The 23,271-nt window shown below is 47.8% G+C and overlaps 2 protein-coding genes across 2 annotated transcripts in view; one reads left to right on the top strand and one right to left on the bottom strand.

Moving 5' to 3' along the window:
• Window positions 1-23,271, top strand: part of ZNF283 (zinc finger protein 283) — a 79,457-nt gene that overhangs the window by 28,009 nt on the left and 28,177 nt on the right. The window lies entirely within an intron of this gene.
• On the bottom strand, window positions 11,279-22,391 carry LYPD5 (LY6/PLAUR domain containing 5). Its single transcript, XM_059045642.2, is given in 7 exon segments — window positions 11,279-11,874; window positions 12,122-12,268; window positions 12,502-12,643; window positions 12,645-12,679; window positions 13,202-13,330; window positions 15,049-15,145; window positions 22,383-22,391. Coding segments are annotated over 7 exon segments (816 nt in total). The 3' UTR covers window positions 11,279-11,617.

The following is a 23,271-nucleotide window of genomic DNA, read 5'->3' as shown; positions in this document are numbered from 1 at the left end:
AAACATGCACCATCGCCTCGGGCCGACACCATAAACCATACCCACACACAGCCTGGCACGTGATACACTCCCAACACAGGTGGCCACACAAACACAACATATACAGTGGAATACACAAAGACACAATGACACGAAACACGTGCTACACTATTTCCCAGCACCAAACACTGTGTCTCATGAACCAGTAGATGTGACCCACTGACACAGCCATCGCTTAGGCCTGCAACGGAACCACACGCAGCACCGGGGAACGCCCTCTGGTACAATGTAATACACAGCCATAGCAAACACAGCACTGTGCGTGTGGGTCCCCAGTCTGTGTTCTTGGCAGGGAAAAGAGAGGCCCCAACATGGACACACACCTGGAAGGAGACACAGGGTCACATCACTGAGTGATACGCAACTTTACACACACAACACCCGTAAAGAAGAGACACAACATGTGCTCACGCCCAGACCAGCAAATGCAATGCAGACTGATGCATGGTGACCCCCAGAGTGACAACCGTGTGGCATGTGACCACATGCAGCAGCACAGAAGTCACGCACGGGTCTGTACACCGTACATCTAGACAACAGATCAAAACCCTCCACCAGCAACACACGGGGACTCACTGGCGAGGTGACACAAAACCCCTCTCACCGTGTGGTGGGTGGCCCTATGGACACCACTCTTGGGGGAAACACACAGACATAACCCCTCTCCCCTCCTGAGTTGTATGCCACGTAGGAACATGGTCCCTCCAGCCACAGGGCAATGAGACACACACAGACCTGCTTGGCGTCACACCAACACAACCCACACGGACACACCCGGAGACACCAAACCGCACACACAGACACACCCGGTGAACAAAAACACAACCTGTGCTGGGGCCCGGCCCCATCGTGCACATGTGATTCCCACTCGGGATGAGACGCGGCGGGGGAGTGATGGAGACACGTGCCTGTCTGCTTGGAGGAGATGCTGCAGCCGGGGGGTCACCAGGCTGTAGCCTGACCGGCAACACCCCCCCACCCCTCCCTCTTGGCTCCCCCAGGCCTTGCGTCAGACTGCTGTCTCGGTCTCTCCCGCTCTGGAAGCCTTTCGGTTCCTCTTTATCTCTTTCTCCGTCTGTCTCTCTCTGTCTCTCTTTTCCTCTCCTTTATGCCTTTGTCTCCGTTCTAAGTATCTTCTGGCTCTGTCTCTCTCTGTCCATTTCTCTGATTCCATTTCTCTGTCTGGCTCTGCCTCTCTTTGTGTCCCTGTGTCTCTCAGCATCTCTGTCTCTGTGTCTATCCCTGCATCCCACCGCTTTTAAATTTTTTTAATTGAAGTATAGTTGATTTACAATGATCGGATGTACAGCAAAGTAATTCAGTTATATATATATGTACATATAATATTTATATTCTCTTTCAGATTCTTTTCCATTATGGTTATCACAAGATATTAAATGTAGTCCCCTGTGCTATACAGTAGGTCCTTGTTGTTTATTTTATATACCGTAGTGTGTATCCGTTAATCCCCTATTCCCAATTTATCCCTTCCACCCTTTCCCCTTTGATAACCATAAGTTTGTTTTCTGTGTCTCTGAGTCTGTTTCTGTTTTGTAAATAAGTTCATTTGTATCCTTTTTTTAAGATTCCACATCGAAGTGAGATCCTATGGATCTCACCGGTTTTCTATTTCACGCTTGCTCCCTGCCCCTCTCTGTGTTCGTTGCTATCTGTGTCTCTGTCTGTTGCCCTCCGACTCTGTCTCCATCTCTGCCTGTGCTGTCTTTTCTGCCTCATCCTCTCTCCGTCTCTAGTGCTCTGTGTCTCTGGGCCTCTCTAAGCTCCTCTCTGCCTCAGTTTCTCTCTCCTGTTCAGGGGCACAGCTGGGAACAGCTTTGCCCCTCCCAGTTCCACCCCAGCCTTGCTCAGGGGCCAGAGGCCAGGGGCACAGAGACTGCGGCTGCCTGAGAGCTGAGAGGGTCAGTGGCCACGGAACAGAGACCTCTAGCCCCAGGCCTTCCACAGCCTCTGTGCTCCAGCACAGGCAACTGTGAAACACTGAGGGGAGAGAGACAACCAGAGAGGCCATAAATGTTGGAGCCAGAGGAGAGGGAGGGAGACAGACTGAGAAGGAGTAGGAGAGAGGGCAGGGAGGAGGTTGCAGGGAGAAGTTTTTACAAACTCAGAGAGCTGGAGACAGGAGAGACCTAGTGGTGAAGAGAAAGCAGGAGTCAGAATCAAGACAGGGAAGTTGGAGCGGAGGGAAATTTTGCCTCCAAAGACACCACGACTAAAAGAGAAAAGCAGAGAGTAGGCAGGGTGTGGGAGATGCCAGGGTGGGTGGCGATGGGTCACAGTGGGAGGGTACCTGCCTCCAAATGGAAGTTCTGGGCTATAGGGGTCAGTTGGTAGCACACTGCTCCAGAGCCAGCTCCCTGCAGCCCAGAGAGGGGGTTGGTGACTCAGGGCCCCAGCACTTCCTGTGACTCAGCTTTGGTCTCAACCCTGGAAGGGGGGCGTGGAGGGGGAGAGGGGTCTCTGTAAAAGACAGGGAAGTGGACCACCAGAGGACCTCTCTGCCCAGAGGAGGGAGCAGGGCAGCTGCAAGGGACTTGGAAGGGAGGAGGGCTGGGGACCAGGATCCTGGGTCTGAGCGGGGAGGGGCCAGGGCCTGGATCCTGGGTCTGAGGGGGGAGGGGGCTGGACCCATACTCCTGGTCCAGGAAGACTAGAAGAACTGATTCCAAAGTCCTCAGGACTTTTCCTTGGCCTCGTCCCAGCTGCCCCACCTTCATCCCAGCCCCATCTCCGGGCCTGGAAAGGACCCAGATGCCTTGGAGCCCAGCCAGAAGGGGCCAAGGACAAAGAAAGAGTTGTTTAACTCGGCAGGGTGGCGGAGCGGGTGAAGAGGTAGTCTCATATGGAAAGGTCACTCATCACCCAGGGCTTGTGCAGGGAGAGGCGGGGCTCAGCCCAGGGGAAGATGTCCAGAAAGTCTGAGGCCTGTGGCAGCAAATCCTCCAACTGCTGTCTTTTGGATTTAGGCATTTGGAGGCTTCGGGGCATTGGGATACTGCCACCTGGTGGTGTTTGGGGGAACTGCAGGCTCTCTGCTTTTCCAGCCTAGTATCCATCTATTGCGCTCCTACTGAGAGTCAGGTACTGCTCTACACGTTGGGGATACAGTAATAACAAAACAGACAAAACCCCTGCCCCCATGGAGCTTCCTGGCTAAAGGAGGGAGACCCTGTGGTTCTGTCAATCTCTCTTGCTTTTGCTTTGTCTCTGTGAGTCTGCTTCTCTCTGTATCTCACTGGCCTTGCTTCTGACTTTCTGTCTCCTGGTCTTTGTCCCCAAGTGCATGCCTCTCCGCTTTTATTTTTTAAATTTTTATTTGATTTTATTTTTAAAATAAATTTATTTATTTATTTTTGGCTACATTGGGCCTTTGTTGCTGTGCACGGGCTTTCTCTAGTTGCAGCGAGCAGGGGCTATTCTTTGTTGCGGTGTGTGGGCTTCTCATTGCAGTGGCTTCTCTTGTTGTGGAGCACGGGCTCTAGGCATGCAGGCTTCGGTAGTTGTGGCACGCCGGCTCAGTAGTTGTGGCTCACGGGCTCTAGAGGGCAGGCTCAGTAGTTGTGGTGCACGGGCTTAGTTGCTCCGCGGCATGTGGGATCTTCCTGGACCAGGGCTCAAACCCGCGTCCCCTGCACTGGCAGGCAGACTCCCAACCACTGTGCCACCAGGGAAGCCCTCTACTTTTAGTTTATCCTTTGTATCTCTGTGTTCCCAACCAATTAAAAATTATGTATTATGTTAAGCTATTTATCTATCTATATAGATATATAGATATATGTCTTGCAATCTGGGTATCTAGAGACTTTGGGTCAATTGGATCAATTCTTTTTAAAAAAAATTATTTATTTATTTTTGGCTGCGTTCAGTCTTTGTTGCCGTGTGCAGGCTTTCTCTAGCTGCCACGAGCAGGGGCTACTCTTCGTTGCGGTGCACGGGCTTCTCACCGCAGTGGCTTCTCTTGTTGTGGAGCACGGGCTCTAGGAGTGCGGGCTTCAGTAGTTGTGGCACATGGGCTCTAGAGCACAGGCTCAGTAGTTGTGGCACACAGGCTTAGTTGCTCCGCAGCATGTGGGATCTTCCCACATGGATCTTCCCACGGTTCGACCAGGGCTCGAACCCATATCTCCTGCATTGGCAGGTGGATTCTTAACCGCTGAGCCACCAGGGAAGCCCTGGGTTAAGGCTTGACATGGCCATGGTCACTGACTTTATTTTTGGGTGGAACATAATAACATAACACACATACAGCCTGGTTTAGAGACAGACCTGAGTTCATATCTAGCTCTGCTATCCCTAGCTGTGTGTCCTATGAAACCTATAAAATGGGGGGATGATTATACCCTGTGTCACAGGGTTGCTTGAGGATTAGGTGAGGTGGAATATCTGGGGCCCTCAGCACGAGACCTGGCATACATTAAGCCCTCGTGGCACATTGTTTCCCAAGCTGGCATCAGTAATTCCTCCTCCTCTGTGCTGGTATGTGGCTTCTCCCACCAACAGGTAGACTCTGTGTCTCTTCTCCTTTAATCTGGCTGGCTTGTGACTTGTTTTGACTAATAGAATGTGGCAGAAATGATGCTGAGCCAGTTCCAGGTCCAGTTCTTAAGAGAACTAGAAGCTTTTGCTTTTGTTCTCTTAGAACTCTAAGACTGCCATGTTGTGAGGGAGCCCAAGCTAGTCACCTGGAGGGGCCATGCAGAGGAGAATCAAAGCACCCTGTCCAAAAGCCCCAGTCCAGCCCCATCTGAATGCAGCTGCATGCGACCAGCAGAAGTGCCCTGTCAACCCTCAGAATCATGAGAAATAATACACTTTTTGTTTTAAGACACTAAATTTTGGAGTGGTTATATAATAATGACAATAAGTATTACACTTTTCTGTTTACTTTTATGTTTGAAGTTTTCCATAATAAAAAGTATGTATATATTAATATATATGAGTACATATATATGAATAGGTAATAGAATAGATAATGGAAATTGCACCTTATAACTTACAGCTAGTGTTGTTTTGCTTCTCTCTTTCTGCCTCTGGGTCTTTCTTGACTCTTTCAGTCTGCTTGTCTTTCATATTTTCCTGTCTCTCTTTCTCTATCTCTTTCTCTCTGTGTGTCTACTCCTATCTTACCAAAACCCCTCCTGCCACTTTCCCATCCACTGACTTTGCTCCACCACATTGGCCTTCTTGCTGATACGCAAACACGCCATGCTCTTTCCCGCCTCAGCATCTTGGTGTTTGCTTCTTCCTCTGCCTGAATGCTTTCACCTCCAGTCTCCTCTTGGATCATTTCCTTACTTCATCCAGTTCTCTTTTCAATATAGTCTCTTCCTTGCCCATCTCTTCAGAAATGCTCCTCTCCCACCCCATAAGTAACTCTGTATCGTATTTCATTGCTACGTCTTTATCATGGCACATGGCATTTATCTAAATGATCCAGTCTTCTTATTTTTCTACTTGTTCAGGACAGGGATTTTGCCGTCCCCCGTGTTTAGAACTGTGCCTGGCACGTAGGAGATGCTCGATGGCTATTTGTTGAAGTAATGAATGCTCTTATTCCGTAGTACTGATTGGCTCTTCTTCGACTCTACCCTCCTGCCCTGTTCCACACTGTTCTGGAAATCGGAAGGATGTCATTTCCTCATTTCCCTGTCCTTTGTCTCACCTATTAGTTGAGTTGCTGTCTGTGGTTCTGAGACCCAATGCTGTGGATCTGTCCTTGGTGCTGACCTAGGCTCCCACATGCATTAACCTGGGGAGGGCAACAGAATCTTAGGAGAGGGGCGACGTGAACATGATCCAAGCACTGGACCACCTGGATCACTGAGAGGAGCAGGCATCTGAGTTCTGAAGGGAGGAAGTGCCTGGGTCACTGGGTTCAACAGGTATTTGTTTTATCTATCGCCTATCTATCTATCCATGTATACACATACGTTTATATATTATTATTATGCAAAACTTCAAACAAGCAGAGGTGAAGAGAAGAATATAATAAACCTCACGTACCCATCTAACAAATACTAACTCATGGTTAATTGCATTTCTTCTGTGCCGCCACCTGCTTCCTCACTTCCTATATTATTTTCATGCAAATCCCAGACATGATATCATTTAACTGTATGTCGTATTTTAATTCTGTTTCTTTCTGTGGAGGTATGGCTTACACACTGGGAAGGTCACAGATCTTTTTAAAAAGTTAATTAGTTAATTTATTTATTTTTGGATGCGTTGGGTGTTCGTTGCTGCGCGCGGGCTTTCTCTAGTTGCGGCGAGCGGGGGCTACCCTTCGTAGCGGTGCGCGGGCTGCTCATTGCGGTGGCTTCTCTTGTTGTGGAGCACGGGCTCTAGGCACGCGGGCTTCAGTAGTGGTAGCATGTGGGCTCAGGAGTTGTGGCTCGCGGGCTCTAGAGCCCAGGCTCAGTAGTTGTGGTGCACGGGCTTAGTTGCTCCATGGCATGTGGGATCCAGTTCCCTGACCAGGGCTCGAACCCGTGTCCTCTGCATTGGCGGGCGGATTCTCAACCGCTGCACCACCAGGAAAGTCGCCCACGAATCTTAAGTGTACAAATTGATGCAGTTCTACCTGCGTATAGACACGTGTGACCATCACCTCAGGCAAGTCATAGAGCATCTCCATTGCTCTGTGAACCTCCACAAGAGGTTCTCCTGAACCATCTCCCAACTGATACACCAGAGATAGCCAGCATCCTGACCTCTGTTACCAAAGATTAGAAAGCCACAATATGGGAGTCCAAAAACCTTTTTTTGTATGCAATATACCATGCGTGCAGAAAGTGCGTACCATATAGAGATTTATATTGGACGAATGATTACATTTGTGTATCCCCATGAAATTACCACACACCCAGAGAGAATACTGCCACTTCCCAGAATCCTCCTGTGTGCTTCTTTATGACCACTGCCTTCTTCCCAATCTCCAGAGGAAGCCACTATCCTCATGCATAAGGAACTTTACTCCTCAGCCCTGACACACTGCTTTCTCATTCCTTCCTACTCCCTCCAAGCCCCTCAACACAAAGTGGCCCCTGACCCTGGAGACCACGAATGAGAGACCCCATCCCCAGCCTCTCCTTGGTGTCCCTGCCTTCAGTCTCACTCCCCCAGTCTGTCCCCTGCGTGGTCACAGGGAGAGCTTCCCATACCCTGGCTTCGACCATACCTGTCCCCTGCTCGAAGCCCTTCCATGGATCCCCATTGGCTCCCGAATAAGTTCAGGAAACTTTAGCTTCATCTGACACTTTAAGCCCCTAAGGAGCGCTGCCATCCCTTCGTCCTCATCTTATTCTCTCACATTTTGTACACAGACCAAGCCTTTATGCACTCCGCCCTGCCTCCTGCTCCTTTGCCAATTCCTACTTGTCACTTAGGTGTCTTCTCAGAGATTCGTTCCTATCAGAAGCCTTCCCTGGTCTTCCTCTTTGGAGCTCCCCTAGACCCCCATACTTTATAATTTACCAACCATCAGCCTCCGGGTTTGTGACTGACCCTTTCCAGACCAGGAGGACAGGGTTGGGTCGGAGTCATTCCTGGGTCCCTGGCGTCACCGGCTCCGAAGAATAGTTTATAAATGTTTGCTGACTGTCCCTCCCTGCAGCCCCCTCTGTGTCTCTTACTTGTTCCTGCGTCTGTCCTGCTGTCCCTCTGCCATTTAACAAGTGTTTCCTAGAATCAAGGACATGGAGAACAGACTGGTGGTTGCCAAGGGGGAGGGGGTTGGGGGAGGGATAGATTGGGAGGTTGGGGTGAGCGGATGTAAGCTTTCATATAGAGCATGGATAAACAGGTCCTACTGTTCAGCACAGAGAACTATATTCAATATCCTATGATAAACCATAATAGAAAACATATTTTTAAAAGAGTGTATATTATGTATAACTGAATCACTTTGCTGTTCAGCAGTAATTAACATAACATTGTAAATCAACTACCCTTCAATAATAATAATAATAAAAAGCAAACAAACCAAGTGTTTCCTTTCATGAGCTTGTGTGGGCTGGCCCTTCTGTCTGGAATGCTCTTCCTCATTTTGTCCACCTGGTGACCTCCCTCATCATTCACGACCCAGCACAGGCTCCATTCTCTATGAAATCACTCCTGATGCCCTAACCCCCAGTCAGAGGTTTTTTTCTCCACCTGCCAGCCCTTCCAGCCCAGGCACTTCCCTTCTTTACTGCCCTGACCTCTCTGGGTGCTATGTCCATCTGGGCCCTAGTCTGTGTCCCCGTCAGACCAAGAACTCTTCAAGGGTGGGGCTCTCCAGGATCACCCAGCCCAGAAGAATGCATTACAAATGTTTTTTGAATCTCTGCTGAGATTACTTCTGCCTCTGTGTCTCTGTCTTTGCCTGGCCGTGTCCCTCTGCCTGGACTGCTCTGTCTCTGTCCATACAGCATGCTTTGAGACCTGTCACCAGGTTCTTCTCCCTCCGGCACCAGCCCCAGTGTATACCTCCCCCAACGCTGGTTCCTCTTGTCCCTGCACATCCCTCCATCACGGGCTTGTCTGAGCACAGATCTGCCTCTTCCATCAGACTGGGAGCTCCCGCGGACCTGGGACTCTACTCCGTGGCCCCAGTGCCCAGAGCATGGCCAGGAACATAGGGGGATCTCCATGAATGATGGATCCGGTGTGTACAAAACCACGTTTGGTAACGCTGATTCTCTACCACCTTTCAGCTTCATTTCCAAGATCCGTGTCTGAAGCACTCCTCTGTGTATCACTGGAAACTTGGAGGATGAGGGCTCTCCTTACTCCTCCCATACATTAAGGCTCTCACCGGGATGGCCAAACGTCTCCTCCTCCGTCGTGTGTTTCACACAGTGTCACCTTTGACCAGGGAACTCATTACACAGTGAATGAAGTGTGACTGTGAGCTCACACCCATAGATTTCACCAGTCTCACCTCATACCCCATCACCTAGAAGAAGCTCACCTGGTAAAATAATGGAATGACTCGGTTCTTGTTGCCAACTGGGAATCAATACCCTGAAAGGACGGGGTTCTGTCTTACAGGATGCAGCACGTGCTTTTAATGCTCTCTCCCCCAACCCTCAAGCCTGAATACGTGGGTATCAAGGGGGTGGCAGGGGCCCCTCTCACTATTACACGTAATACCCACTTGCAGAACTTTTGCCTCCCATCCCCATGACTTTGAGCTCTGCTGGTTTGGAGGTTTTGGTTCCCAAGGAAAGAATGCTTCCTGCTTCCACTAGAGGACACAGCAATGCTTCCACTGAGTGGGAAGGTGAGACGGTCACCTGGCCTTTTGGGGCTCCTCACTCCACTGAACCAATGGGCAAAGAAGATTACTTTATTTGTTGGGATGACTGATCTCAATTACTAAGGGGAAATTGGGTTCCTCCTGCAGAGTGGATCCAAGGAAGGCCGTGTCTGGAACCCAAGGCATTCTCTGGAGCACTTCTTAGAGATTTCATGTCCCATAGTATAAGTAACCCCCTCAAAAAAATGCAGGACCGCTAAGGATTTAGACCTTTCAGGAATGAGGCTTTGGGTTGCCTAACTTGATAAATAACACCAGCCAGGTGAGGGCAAAGGAAACTTGGAATGAGTAATGGAAGAAGGAAATTAAACATATCAACTATGGCCTTGTGACCAGTTACAGAAATGCAAACTGTATTAGATATGCATATTTTCTTCTTTGCTTTTTTTCCTTCTTCCTTTCCTTGCTTCTTTGCTTCCTTCTTTCCTTTCTCCCTTCCTTTATTTTTATCTTTTCATATATTTTTCTCTCCATATCTTTTAATCCTGCCTGTTCTTTCCCTTTATTATTTTATATAAGGATTGTGGGTGGTGGTCCTGATGTTCATAAATTAAATTTTTTAAATTGAAGTATGGTTGATTTACAATGTTGTGTTAGCTTCAGGTGCATGGCAAAATGAGGTGCATGGCAAAATGATGTGTGTGTGTATATATATATATATATATACGCACACATCATTATATATATATAGGATATATAGAGAATATTTATATATTCTTTTTCACATTCTTTTCCATTATAGTTTATTACAAGATATTGAATATACTTCCCTGTGCTATACAGTAGGACCTTGTTGGTTATCTATTTTATATATAGTAGTGTGTATATGTTAAATTAGAATTTATCCCTTCCCCCACCTTTCCCCTTTGGTAATCATAAGTTTGTTTTCTACGTCTGTGGGTCTATTTCTGTTTTGTATATAAGTTCATTTGTATCATATTAGATTCCACATATAAGCCATATTATGTGATATTTGTCTTTCTCTGTTTGGCTTATTTTACTTAGTATGATAATCTCTAGGTCACCCCATGTTGCTGCAAATGGCATTATTTCATTCTTTTTTATGGCCGAGTAGTATTCCATTGTATGTATGTACCATATCTTCTTTATTCATTCATCTGTTGATGGACAGTTAGGTCTATTCCATGTCTTGGCTACTGAAAATAGTGCTGCAGTGAACATTGGGGTGCATGTATCTTTTTGAATTATGGTTTTTTCTCGGTATATGCCCAGGAGTGGGATTGCTGGGCCATATGGTAGTTCTGTTTTTAGTTTTTGTTCTCCATAGTGGCTGCACCATTTTACATTCCCACCAAAAGTGTAGAAGGGTTCCTTCATAAATTAAAATTTTATCAATAGCATCCATTCTACTTTTTCACTGCCTTTTCCCTCTTACCCAAACCAGATATTTCTCGTGCACTGCAGTTAGCAGACAGCAATAAGTAGGTGTTGAATGAGTTTTTTTTTTTTTTAATGCGGTACGTGGGCCTCTCGCTGCTGTGGCCTCTCCCGTTGCGGAGCACAGGCTCCGGACGCGCAGGCTCAGCGGCCATAGCTCATGGGCCCAGCCGCTCCGCGGCACGTGGGATCTTCCCGGACCGGGGCACGAACCCGTGTCCCCTGCATCGGCAGGCAGACTCTCAACCACTGCGCCACCAGGGAAGCCCCTGAATGAGTATTTTTAAATGACTAAATATTCAAACAGATGCTCACAGATCAAGATGGCAGAGAGAGAGGGAATTCATTAAATCCCGGCCACAACCACCGTGAAGTAGGACCTCATCATTATTGTAGGTTTTATTTTCACCTCTGCCTGACAAGTGAGGAAACATAGTCTCAGTGAGATTAAGTAACTTGCCCAAGGTCACCCACAGGCAAAATGCTGAAGCTGGAATTCGAACCCATGCAGCCTGGCTCCAGGCTCTGGAGGGAGAGCCTAGGACCGGGAAACCCACAACCAGGAAATGGGGTTGTGAGGAGCCTGGGCCTGGTTGGTGCTCAGCAAGCAGGATCTATGATCAGGTTTGCTCTGCATGCGGGGTGGGATGTGGCTGTTTCTCCCCACCCTGGGATTCTGGGGACCTTGCCCAGTTTCTCCCAGGCCTGCTGACCAGGTAAGGGCTGGGCGTCAGTAGGGAAGCGGGAGGGAGAGAGAGAGACAGGAGTGCAGCTCTTATTTTCCACATTCCAGGAACTGAAGCAGTGAGAAGGGGGCGCGTGTGCCCTGCCCCCAGCATCCTGCTCAGGAAGGGGCTGGAGGGGCTATGAGGAGAGTCCGAGGGGTCCTCCCAGAGTGCTAACCAGCAGGGGAACCATGGGGAGCAGGAATATGATGGGGGGGGCGCCCCAGGAGGGACGGTGCCCGAGGCGCTGGTGAAGGCTTATGGAGTCCTTGTTGCAGAGGTGCCCCTCACAGCAGGAGCCCTGGAGGTCGATGTTTGTCCACGGGCTGGTGGTGCCCTGGATGGTGCAGGAGGGCCGGTGGCAGGTTCTGATGTACACAGGGACTGAGAAATTGCCTGGGGGCGGGGCAGTGAGGAGGGTCAGAACCGAGGGAGGCAGCTGCACCTGAACCTCCACCTCAAAGATCACAGCCATGACTGGGTCCTCAGACTTACTTCCAGTCCCCTCCTTAGACCAGAGCCATGCCTCCTCCCTCAGTCCAGGACCATGCCTCCTTCTTTAGACCAGGGCCGTTTCTCCCTGTCAGCCCCGCCATGCCTCCACACTCCTTGCCCAGGCCTTCTCACCCTCCCAGCCTCTCACCAAAGGACATGCTTCTATTGCCCTGGAAGCACATGCTTTGGTCCTGGTGACACTGGACCCGCCGGGACTTCTCCGGGGTGCAGTCCTCCGGGTGGATCCCCACGCAGGAGTAGCACTTGGCGCCGCTGAGCGTCGGCGGGTTGGGCGCTGGCAAGAGAGCGTGGACGCGCACTCAGGTAATGGTCCTCGGTACGGTCGTGCGGGATGTGCATTGCGCCAGGGCTCCCGTCTGGCCCGACTTGGGCGCTGGAATCCCAGCGCGCCGGGAGGAGGAGCCCAGCGGAGACCACACCCCTCCCTGGGCGCGCGCGCGCGCGGGCTGGGGCCCCTCCCAGCCCCGTACAGTCCCGCCCCACGCCCAGCCCCGCCCCCTCGCATACCTCGGCTCAGACTGGGGAGGGAGTCGTGGGTCTGGAAGTTCGCGTTGCAAAGGTCGGTCCCGCAGCCGCGCACCACCGAGTAGTCAGGCGGCAGCGCCTTGTCGTTCCACTGCATCTGGCCCGTAGCCGGGCCTGTCCAGCAGGCCCTTCTGTACCATGGTCACTGAGGCGCGGCACCCTGGGAGCGACAGGATGGGGTCTGGCGCGCTGCCTCCACCCCAGCCCTCCTCCTTCTCTCCCACGCCCTCTCCTCTCCACCTCTCTCCCTCTAGTCTCCAGTCTCTTGCTCCTCTGTCTTCTCGCTTCTCGCTCCAGCCCTAACCTTCTCTTTCGCCCCTCGCTCCCTGTCAAACTCTGCTTCCCTCTACACCGCCTCCCCCTCTCCTCTCATCACCAACCCTTTCCTCCTCCTCCTTTACTCTCCTTCCCCTCTTCCTCTTTTCTGCCCCTCTCCCACCTCCTCTTCCTGGCCCCCCACTGTCTCCTCCTCCCACCTCCTGCTCCCCCATCCCCTCCTTCTTTCTCTCCCTTCTCCTCCTCCCTCCACTTCCGCATCTCTATCCTGACCTTCCCTCCCCTCTTCTACCCAGTTCCTTCCCAACCCCTTGTCTCCTTCTCCACCCCCCCACCCCGTCTAATCTTTCATCCTTGTCCTTGTCCCCCGCTCCCGCCCTTTTTTTCCCCGTTTCCTACCCCTCACCATTGTTCAGGGATAAGACAACCTCAGAGCATACGAGGAGACAGGAGACACTGTGCAATTTCATGCCACTGAGGCCAAAGGGCCCGAAGTAGATGTGTTGAAAGCTGTAGCATTGCAGGGCTTGGGACCCTGGGGAGAGGAGCAGGGGTGGGGTGAGAGGAACAGGCCAAGGATGAGCCTATGCAAGGAATCAGGCTCCACCCTGCAGATGACAGCCACGTGGGCCAGGCTCTTCTGCTCTGAGGGGAGACAGGCCTTGTTGCCTTGAAAGAAGCAGGGGCTGCTGCTGTGGCTGGTCATGACTGTGTCTACCTCTTGGCGCAGCAATGGCATCTGCACCTGCCAGTCCAGGTTTTTTTTCCCCAGGCTCTTCCAAATCTCCACCCTCTTCCAGGAAGCCCTCCAAGATTTTGATAAAGGAGGAAGTGATTCACTCCTGTTCTGCCTATCCCTTTCCCAACTATACTCGTGATATCCAGTAGCACTAAAAGGTCACTGATGGAAAACAAACACTCCAGTACAGGCACTGGGATGTGCAATCTCATGCTACAAATGCACACACAGCCAGCCCCCAGCAATACAGACACGCACATGCACAGAACGCTTAAACACTGAAGTAAACACAAAATAACAAAATCGACACAGGCTCATGCAAATCTCACAAATATACACAGAGTATCCTGAATGCCTTCACATTGAGTTCTACATTTACAAGCAAAATGAGTACCACCCAGACCCTCCAATAGAAACCCCCCAAACCAAGGCACAGGATCTCACACATGCAAAATCACATTCACAGACAGAAAACTGTGTGGCTATGGAAGTAATCACAACACACAGACCCAGGAACACAGGAAGTCATACCCAGAGAGAGACAAATACAGACCCAAGAATCACAGACATACAAATAAAATGAGACCCTGAAATTAGGTGAAGTTAGGGATACACAAAAAAGAGGCCTACAAAAACAAACAATTTAAAATCATATTCAGATGCAAGATACATAGAGACACACAACAGATACACAGAGAGACAGATACGCATCAAAATACCCAAACACACACACACAGAGAGACATACAGGCCCACCAGTCATAGAGATGCACAAACACAAAGAGAAACAGAGATGCAAAATTATACACACATCTCTTTTAAAAAGAAAGTGAGGCTCAGAGATAAACAGACCCATAAAAGCATTTGTTCAAACACCCAGACATCAAAACCTGGTACAGATAAACACACAGAAGCACAGAGACCCACAGGACACCGTGGCACATGGACACACAGATAAATCGAACTCTCTTCCGTGGATGAGCGCACGCGCGCACACACACACACACACACACACACACACACACACACACACAAAGTTGTTATATGCAGGCATAACCTCCTTCCCACCTCTCAAATTCCCTGCCTTTGTAGCCATTTCAGTCCTGATATGACTGTCCCTGTCCTTACCCAAACTAGGGGAAGGGGTTGCCTGAGGATGAGGCCAAGATTTCCTGCCAGTTCTGGAAAGAGCCCCCATGGCTCCCCCGGGGTACCTTTGAATGGGGATATGGGCAAAGAGGAGGAGAAAGGCTGGAGTAGTGGAACAGAGACACTGGAGGAAATGAGTGATGTGGAAAGAACAGAGGAGGGGAAGAGAACTGGAGAGGACACAGTCTCCAGGCCTCTCCCAACCAAGCAAGACCCAGGAGTCCAGGCCCCCAGCCCCTCCTCCCTCAGACCCAAGAATCAGGGCCCCTAGTTCGCTCCTCCCTGAGTCCCTGGAATCCAGCCCCCACTCTCTGCTTCCTCAGACCCAGGAGAGTCCAGCTATCTCCCACCGAACTGCCCTCTTACCACTGGACTCAAAAGTCTGAATACCTATGAGGCAGAGGACAGCCCCAAAGAGGCACAGCAGGATGGCTCTGGGGCCTCCTATTGCCAGGTTGTGGACCTGAGTGGAGACACTTAGGACAGCTCCTGCTCTGATTTCTGCCTGGCTGGTTCTCCCAGCAAAGCCCCAGGCACCCTGGCTGTTCCTAGCCCGGCAGGCATTCCTCCACCCGTGCCCTCCCTTGCTTGGGCTGGTTTCCTCCTAGATAATCATGATGGGGCCTGGACTCCTGGATCTGAGGGAGGAGGGAGCTAGGGGCCTGTAACCCTTAACTTTGGGGGGATTTGTGTTTTGCAGGCTCTCTTTCTACCCTGTTCCCCAACACTGTGTTCTAGTCTGAGGTTGGCACACACGGCCTCTTGATTTCTCTTCTCTTCCTCTATCCCAACACATACCACCTATATGGACCCACGTCTCCAGACCCAGAGACACAAACATCACCTCCTCCTTGAAGACTTCTCTGACCTGCCACGCCCCCCTACAATCATCCACCCACCTTCAGCCTCAAACACCTCCGTTTCCCAGCCTTGGTCACCCGGGGTTGGGCTAGTGTCTGTCACCGCATCAGGCTGTGAACTCCTCAGAGGCCTCAGGGGATGTTTGTGATGTTGCAGGAATGAGTGAATCGAGGAACTTATAAACAAACTGACAGGGAGATAGAGACTCCCAGAGAGGCAGTTACACATGGGATGCAAAAAGACAGACACATCCGGTGTGGACAGACGCAAATGTAGACACACAGACAAACGCAGACTTGATGAACAGGACATGCCCACAGAAGGTGTTTAATACATTTTTTTATTAGGCTTTTAAATGAATGCATTTTAAAACATCAGAGGAGATAGAGACACAGGCAGACAACTGGAGGGATACACTGTCCCCTGAGGATTCAGACGAACCCATGTGGACACGCAGACACCAGGCAGATGGGAATTTCCAGATGGATGTCCCCGAGGGCAGTGGGAACTGATGCCAAGTTGGCATCTCCTAATCTGCCTCGCTTCTTGCGCTTGGAGGCACTGCCTGCTGGGATCACACCTACTCACCGTGCCATGCGGGGTGGGTACCAGGCATGTGCAGAGACCTAGGGTCACAAACCCACAGATGAATGGGCAGAGGGGACACGATAGCAGTGACCAGGACAGCCTTAATGGTCTCCTGAGCTTGACTAAACTTGACACGGACTTCTTCCTGACTTCAGGCCCCCAATCTCCCTTTCCTTAAAGCATTTACTTTAGAAAACTTGTCATTGCCGATTCTTTCTCTGTCCCTTTGAAATGTAGGTAAATTTTCTCCCAGCCTCTTGCTAGTTTTACAGCCCAGGAATGTCTTTCTCAGCGGACCTGGGAGCCACCCCTCCAAAATGTCATCATCAAGGAAGACAGCACCCCTGACCCTCAGGCTCTGTGGGAGGGTAGGAGCCGAACTTGAATAAGTGGCAGTTAGCAAACACAGATGTCTAATTACAGAGAAAAACATCTGTAAGCTCAGGAGTAAGTCAGGGTGCTGGACCATCCCAGGCACCAACCTCCCCTCTGTCTCTGGCATTTTCCCACTAGCTCATCCAGCTGAAAACCCCTCCCACCTTTTGTTTCAGTGGAGTTGAGTTCAGTCTCTCTCTCTTATTGCCATAGTCTTGAATAAAGTCTCCTGTGCCTGTTTAACTTTGTTCGGTGCAATTTTTCTTTGACAGCAAACACCCAGGAACCGTGGACACTCACTAGGGTTCTGGACTCACCCTCGTTTTGCCAAACCCCTGCTCCTCCCGACAGGCCTCACTTCCCTGAACCTGTTTTGTATCCAAATTATTCTTCCTGTTTCTCCTGTTCCTGCCTCTCTGTCAGGGGCTGGCCCTTCAGGGAGAGGGTGGAGCTAAGGACCCCTGGAGAGTAGAGACTGGCCAGGAAAGGAGGCTGGGTTTTCTGAGGTCCCTGTGGAACGTGGGGGCATTGGAGGTATTCACAGTGGTTCACAGTTTCAGAGACTGAGTCTTGAAGAGTTGGCTGACCAGCTCATTTAGTGTGTGAGCGTGTGTGTGTGTGTGTGTGTGTGTGTGTGAGTGTAAGTGACTGTGTGAGCGTGTGGCTGTGCCTGTGTGATTTTAACTCTGGTAACCTTCAGGTACCTTTGGAGGCTGTGAGGTATCAGGTGGGAAGCTCCCCACTGCAGGAGGCTGTCGACGAAAAAAAAAATCAATGGTCGATCTAATCTAAGAAAGAAATGAAAAATTTTATTCGAGCCAACCTGAGGATTATAACCTGGGAGACAGTCTCTCAGAAAGCTCTGAGGACTCTTCTGCCCATTAGAGGTCAAAGCACAGTTATATAAGCTTTTGAGGCAAAGAGTTATCCAACAAATGATGTATTGACAGTTTACACAATCCAGATCTGTATGTACAAAGCAAGTAGTGGGTTATTGTGATCCCTTACAGGATTAAGAAGGAACATTATCTCCTAAGGAAGTCTGGTCAATGCAGATGTACAATACACACTAAAGGGAAAGGCAGAGGCCCAAACTGGTAGAAAATAATTTTATGTTTAAATTTTTCTTGTCTTGCCATAAAATATAAATTTTATTTCATCCAGGTAATCCAATGGAGACCCAGTGATCTAGGTGTAGAGATTTTGCCAGGGCTCTTGCATCCACAGAGCATGAACTCCAAGCTCCCTATGAACCCAGAAATTCTTTTTTATTTTTTTGGAATCACTTTTTAGTAATTAAGCTTTGTAATTAAGTGATTAATTATTTGAGAGATTGGAGAAAATGGAAGATGCTCTTTGGTAGCCATTAAAGAGCTATTTTAAAAACTTTTTACTGTAGAAATTTTCAAACACACACAGGCATTCAGAGAATAGCATACCCACCACCCAGACTCAACAATTTTTAACATATCTACTAATCCTATGTTATTCTTACCCCCTTTGGTGCTCTTAAAGGCATTGAATTGGATGCCTTCATTATTTTCTCAAAATATTAATTTTCCTTAAAACACCATTTAAATTCGGTGATTTTCAAAGTGTAACTTTGGCTTATGTTCTAAGATGCAATCTTCAGGAACGTAACGTACAATTTCTAAAAGGGTGTTTGCCCACTACCTCGAGTTGAATTCTTAGTCCTATGATGTCACCAAATCAACTTTCTCTCTGCATATTGAATAGTTTCAAATTTATTTGTGATACATGTATTTTCAAGATATTCCAACATTTATTAGAAGCTGAAGAGTAGCTGTAGAGTGCTTGAATGATATTTTAAAATTCAGTGATATAGAAATTTTTGCCACATTATTCACTATCCAGTTTAAAGGATGGGCAGCACAAGGATTTGCTCCTCCAAGAAGAGAGAAAGGAGGCAGATCCAGGGTGTTACCTAGAGTCTCTGCCCAGCTCCAACCACCTACAGGAGCATCCACGTGGATGTCCTCAACTGCCCGGTGTTTGAGCGTCTACATGGGTCGGTCCAATTGTTACCAAGTCCAAGCTCGTACTGCTTGCCGCAGGACAGACCAATAAATGGAGAGACAAGTTGTTGGGGCCAGGAATAGCTACTTTTTTCAGAAAGCCAGCAGACTGAGTAGGTGGTGGACTAGCGCCCTAAAGAACCATCTTGCCCAGGTTTGGATGCTAGTTTCTTTTATATAACAAAGAGGGGGAGGTGAGGAGGTAAAGTAAAAAAGGTGATAAGGTGTTGCAAATAGTTCCTGGTTCTTCTTTCCTGCAGCCATTCACAGGTCAGGGCCTGGTCAGGATGTTTCCTGTGAGCTTAAACAAGGGTATTTTAGCTTAACACTCAGACGTGGAAGGCAGGGTTCCAGGATATGGGCCATTATGTATACTTTAAGCTACAGGCAACATCCCTTTGGTGATTACTTTGAAGCAAAAGCAAGAGAATTCAAAGATTAAAGGAAAAGAAACACATCCAATATAGAATCACATTTATTCTTCCCTATTACAGAATGCCTTGGAAGTTTTTCAAGGATCTTTTGCTGTATTCTGTAAGCTTCCATGCACTTTTCCATTTCCATGCACATTTACAAATACCTGGCCTCTTAAATAATTTTTCCCCCAGATTTGGTTTGTTTAAGCAGTTTACTAAATGTGTGCATCACCTGTCTTAGTATATATCATCTACTGTACAAAACTCCCCAAAGTGCTCACATGTAAGAATCAGTGCAGTCTGGGACTCTGTCCATCCAGCAATAATTGTTCTCTTTTTAATTAATTAATTAATTTAAATTTTATTTATTTTTGGCTGCGTTGGGTCTTCATTGCTGCATGTGGTCTTTCTCTAGCTGCGGTGAGCAGGGGCTACTATCCGTCGTGGTGCGCGGGCTTCTCACTGCGGTGGCTTCTCTTGTTGTGGAGTGCAGGCTCTAGGCATGCGAGCTTCAGTAGTTGTGGCACATGGGCCCAGTAGTTGTGGCTCGTGGGCTCTAGAGAGCAGGCTCAGTGGTTGTGGCACACAGGCTTAGTTGCTTTGCGGCATGTGGGATCCTCCCAGACCAGGGACAGAAACTGTGTCCCCTGCACTGGCAGGTGGATTTTAAACCAATGCGCCACCAGGGAAGTCCCTGTGTAGTTTCTAAAATATGTTCATAACGAATTATTAAATATTCTCTTTTTTGAGGAACAAATCTCTAAATTAGAGGCAAGAGGTAAATATTTTGAATCAACTTAATATAAGCAATGCTTAGTTGATTAGCCTTGAAATAAAAGATGATATGAAATGGTAGAGAATCATAATATCATGAAAATAAAGAATATTTTCCTAAATTTTATTGTGAGAAATTTAAGGTGCAAAAGTGTTGACAATTAGTTCAAAGATGATGCATATACCTATCATCTAGATCAAAAGTACAGTTCACCCTTGAACAACATGGATTTGAACTGTGCAGGTCCACTTATACTTGGATTTTTTTCAAAATTTATTGGAAAAATTTTTGGAGATTTGCAACAGTTTGAAAAAACTCACAGATGAACCATGTAGCCTAGAAATATTGAAAAAAAATTAAAGTTAGGTATGTCATGGATGCACAAATATATGTAGATAGTAGTCTATCCTTACATAGGCATACGGTGAGTGATATTATAAAATCAATAACGTGTTAGTTTTCTCACTGTTTTATAACTTTGCTTTCATAGAATTACAGTATTGTACAGTATGCCTCTCTCTCTTATAACTGGGGAAATTGTGTATCAGCCTATCATCATAGGGTTTTTTTTAAGTAACAATATTCTCAATACTGTATTATGAATATGACTATAATACTGTATGCCATAAAAATTTTATAATGATTCATTCATTAGTATATAGGCTAGGCTACCATAAAGCAATTGTATCAATTACTCTAGGCTACCATAAAGCAATAATATTGCTGCTTCTTTGTGATCAATGCATGATAATGTTATACCTGTAAATAAATATGAATTGCTTTTTCACATTATCTTTTTATTTTTGATGTCTAGTGTTAGTAATACATATAACATCTACAGTGCTTTGTATCATATAAGACAATATTGATGTAGGTACTGACAGACTGACCATTCATCTTGTAAACTGACAAGTAAAGTTATGGTACCGATAAATATAGTACAATACTGTAAATGTATTTTCTCTTCCTTATGATTTTCTTAATAACATTTTCTTTTCTCCAGAGTACTTATTGTAAGAATACAGTATAATACATATAACATACAAAATACCTGTTAATTGAATGTTTGATATTGGTAAGGCATCTGGTCAACAGTAGGTTATTAGTAGTTAAGTTTGGGGGGAGTCAAAAGTTATACATGGATTTTCAACTGTGTGTGGGGTTGGCATCCCAACCCCTGCATCGTTCAAGGGTCAACTATATTAACATTTGCTTATTCTATCTATGTTTCTGCATCAGTTAGCTTCTGCTGCGTAACAAACAAAAAGGGTTAACAACAAGCCCTTTATTTATCTCCTGATTCTCTGTGTATCCTGGGTTGTTCTTCTGGTATGGGCTGACTTGACCAATCTCTGTTGGGCTCTCTTATGTTTCTATGGTCAGCTGATGGGTTGGATGATCTAGGATGGTCTCACTCACAAGACTGGTAGTCGGCTGGCTATCAGTCAGGCCTCAGTTCTCCTCTATATAGCCTCTCATCTTCCAGCAGGCTAGACTGGACATTTTTCACATGGAAATGACATGTTTCCAAAGGGCAGAGAGAAAGGGCAACCTCCAATAAGGAACTGCTTTTCATGTCTCTGCTCAAGTTATGTTTGCTAATGTCACTGGCCAGCAAGTCATAAGGCTTGCCCAGAATCAGTGTGGAAGGGCATTAACTGTGTGGATAAAAGGAGGTGGAATAATTTGTGGTTACTTTTGTTCTGTTTAACTATCACTGTTGAACCAATAAAAGCAAGTGGAAGATATCATTTTGCTTCACTTATAAATATAAATCATGTAGTAAGCAAAGGATCTTTCCCTAATGTGCCTCTCCTCTTCCCTCTCGGCAGGCTATTTTTTAAAAAAATTGAAGTAGAGTTGATTTACAATGTTGTGTTAGTTTCAGGTATACATTAAAGTGATTCAAATATATATATTCTTTTACGGGTTCTTTTCCATTATAGGTTATTACAAGATACTGAATATAGTTCCCCATGCTATACAGTAAGTCCTGCCCTAGTTGGTTTCTTCCAAAAATGTAAGGTTGGTTTAACATTTAAAAAAATCTATGTATTCTACCGTGTACCAAAAACATGTATTCTACCGTGTTATCAAAATAAAGAGGAAAAATTTTACGGTCATATTTGTAGATACAGAAAAGACATTTGATTAAAAAAATCAACAGAAATTCATAATAATAATGAAAACTCATAACAAACAAATAATTGAAATGAATTTATTTCTTTGGATTAAGAGTGTGTGCTTTTTTAAAAAGAGCAAACATATGAAAGAACCCACTCAAAAAACAACCCACCCAACAAACATACACAATGCCTGTCACACATAGTGACAGAAATATATGCTGACGTGTCACACGCATAGATGGTCATACATACACACGTATCACACAATCACTGATACACCCCAGACCTGTCACAACCACACAACACATTCACACCCTTGCCCTGTCATGATACACACAAAAACACACTTCCACCACAGTCACAGATTCATCCTGATCCTGTCACACACAAACTGCAATCTCTCTTCTCTCTGGTGCACACACACGTATAGTCTGTCACACGGCCGCGGAGATACACTCCAGCTCCGTCATGGTCACCAGATAAACGCATACAACGTATTTTACATGCAGTCACAGAGACATACACTGGCCATTTCGTGTGCACAGATGCACACTTACACACACACACACACCATTCCATCTGTCACAGGATATCTCAGCCCCATCATGTGCACAGTCATGCAAATGCAATATCACCTTTCACGCAGCGTGACGTATCCTTGGCTCTACCACGCGCACAGTGTTCACACATAACCCCTGCACCACGTCTGTTCCTCACCGTCACTGAAGCACACTCCAGCGCTGTCGCATACTTGACTCTCCATCAGACGCAACCTGCAGACACCCTCACCTGTTTTGACGACCCCTCCCCTCTTGTCTGTCACACCATCACCTCCGTCACAGCTCGCGTTTACCTGGATCGTTTCCCTCCGTCCATCCCCACCGCCCGCTGGTGTCGGAGTTCTCAAAGCCCTCCCCTCCACGCCCTGCAACGATTTCTCTTTACACCGAACCTGCTCACACGCGAAGCCCAAGAACCACGAGGAAGCTCTAGGCGGACTTCGGAGACCCACGGTCATTGGGGCCCAGTGGACTGTGGGAAATGTAGTCCAGAGCCGGAAAAGCAGGAGACATCGGAAACCCAAGGGCCTGGGGGCGTCTCCGCCCCGGAGGTTTCTGGGAGTTGTAGTCGGTGCTCGCAGTACGCAGGCGCCAGCTCGCGCCAGCAGTGTGCGAGTGACGTCTTGGGCGTGGGATTCAGGAGTAGCGCGTGCTTGACTACGTTTGTTCCTCAATATGTTTGCGCTCCGGAAGGCCCAGTGTAGGCTGATGGTCCCAGAGGTGTGCCAGTTCCTGGAGCCGCACTGGGGACACAGCAGGTGGGGTGTGTTGTGTGTGACCCTGTGTTACTGTGACAGTCGTGGGACAGACTGAATGGCTGTCGACGGATGTAGCAGTGTTCCGGAGCCGGTC

The sequence above is a fragment of the Kogia breviceps genome, chromosome 18 (genome assembly GCF_026419965.1).
Source record: "Kogia breviceps isolate mKogBre1 chromosome 18, mKogBre1 haplotype 1, whole genome shotgun sequence".
Lineage (NCBI taxonomy): Eukaryota > Metazoa > Chordata > Mammalia > Artiodactyla > Physeteridae > Kogia > Kogia breviceps.
The sequence above is the reverse complement of the archived record's forward strand: the minus strand, read 5'-3'. Positions and strand labels throughout refer to the sequence as shown.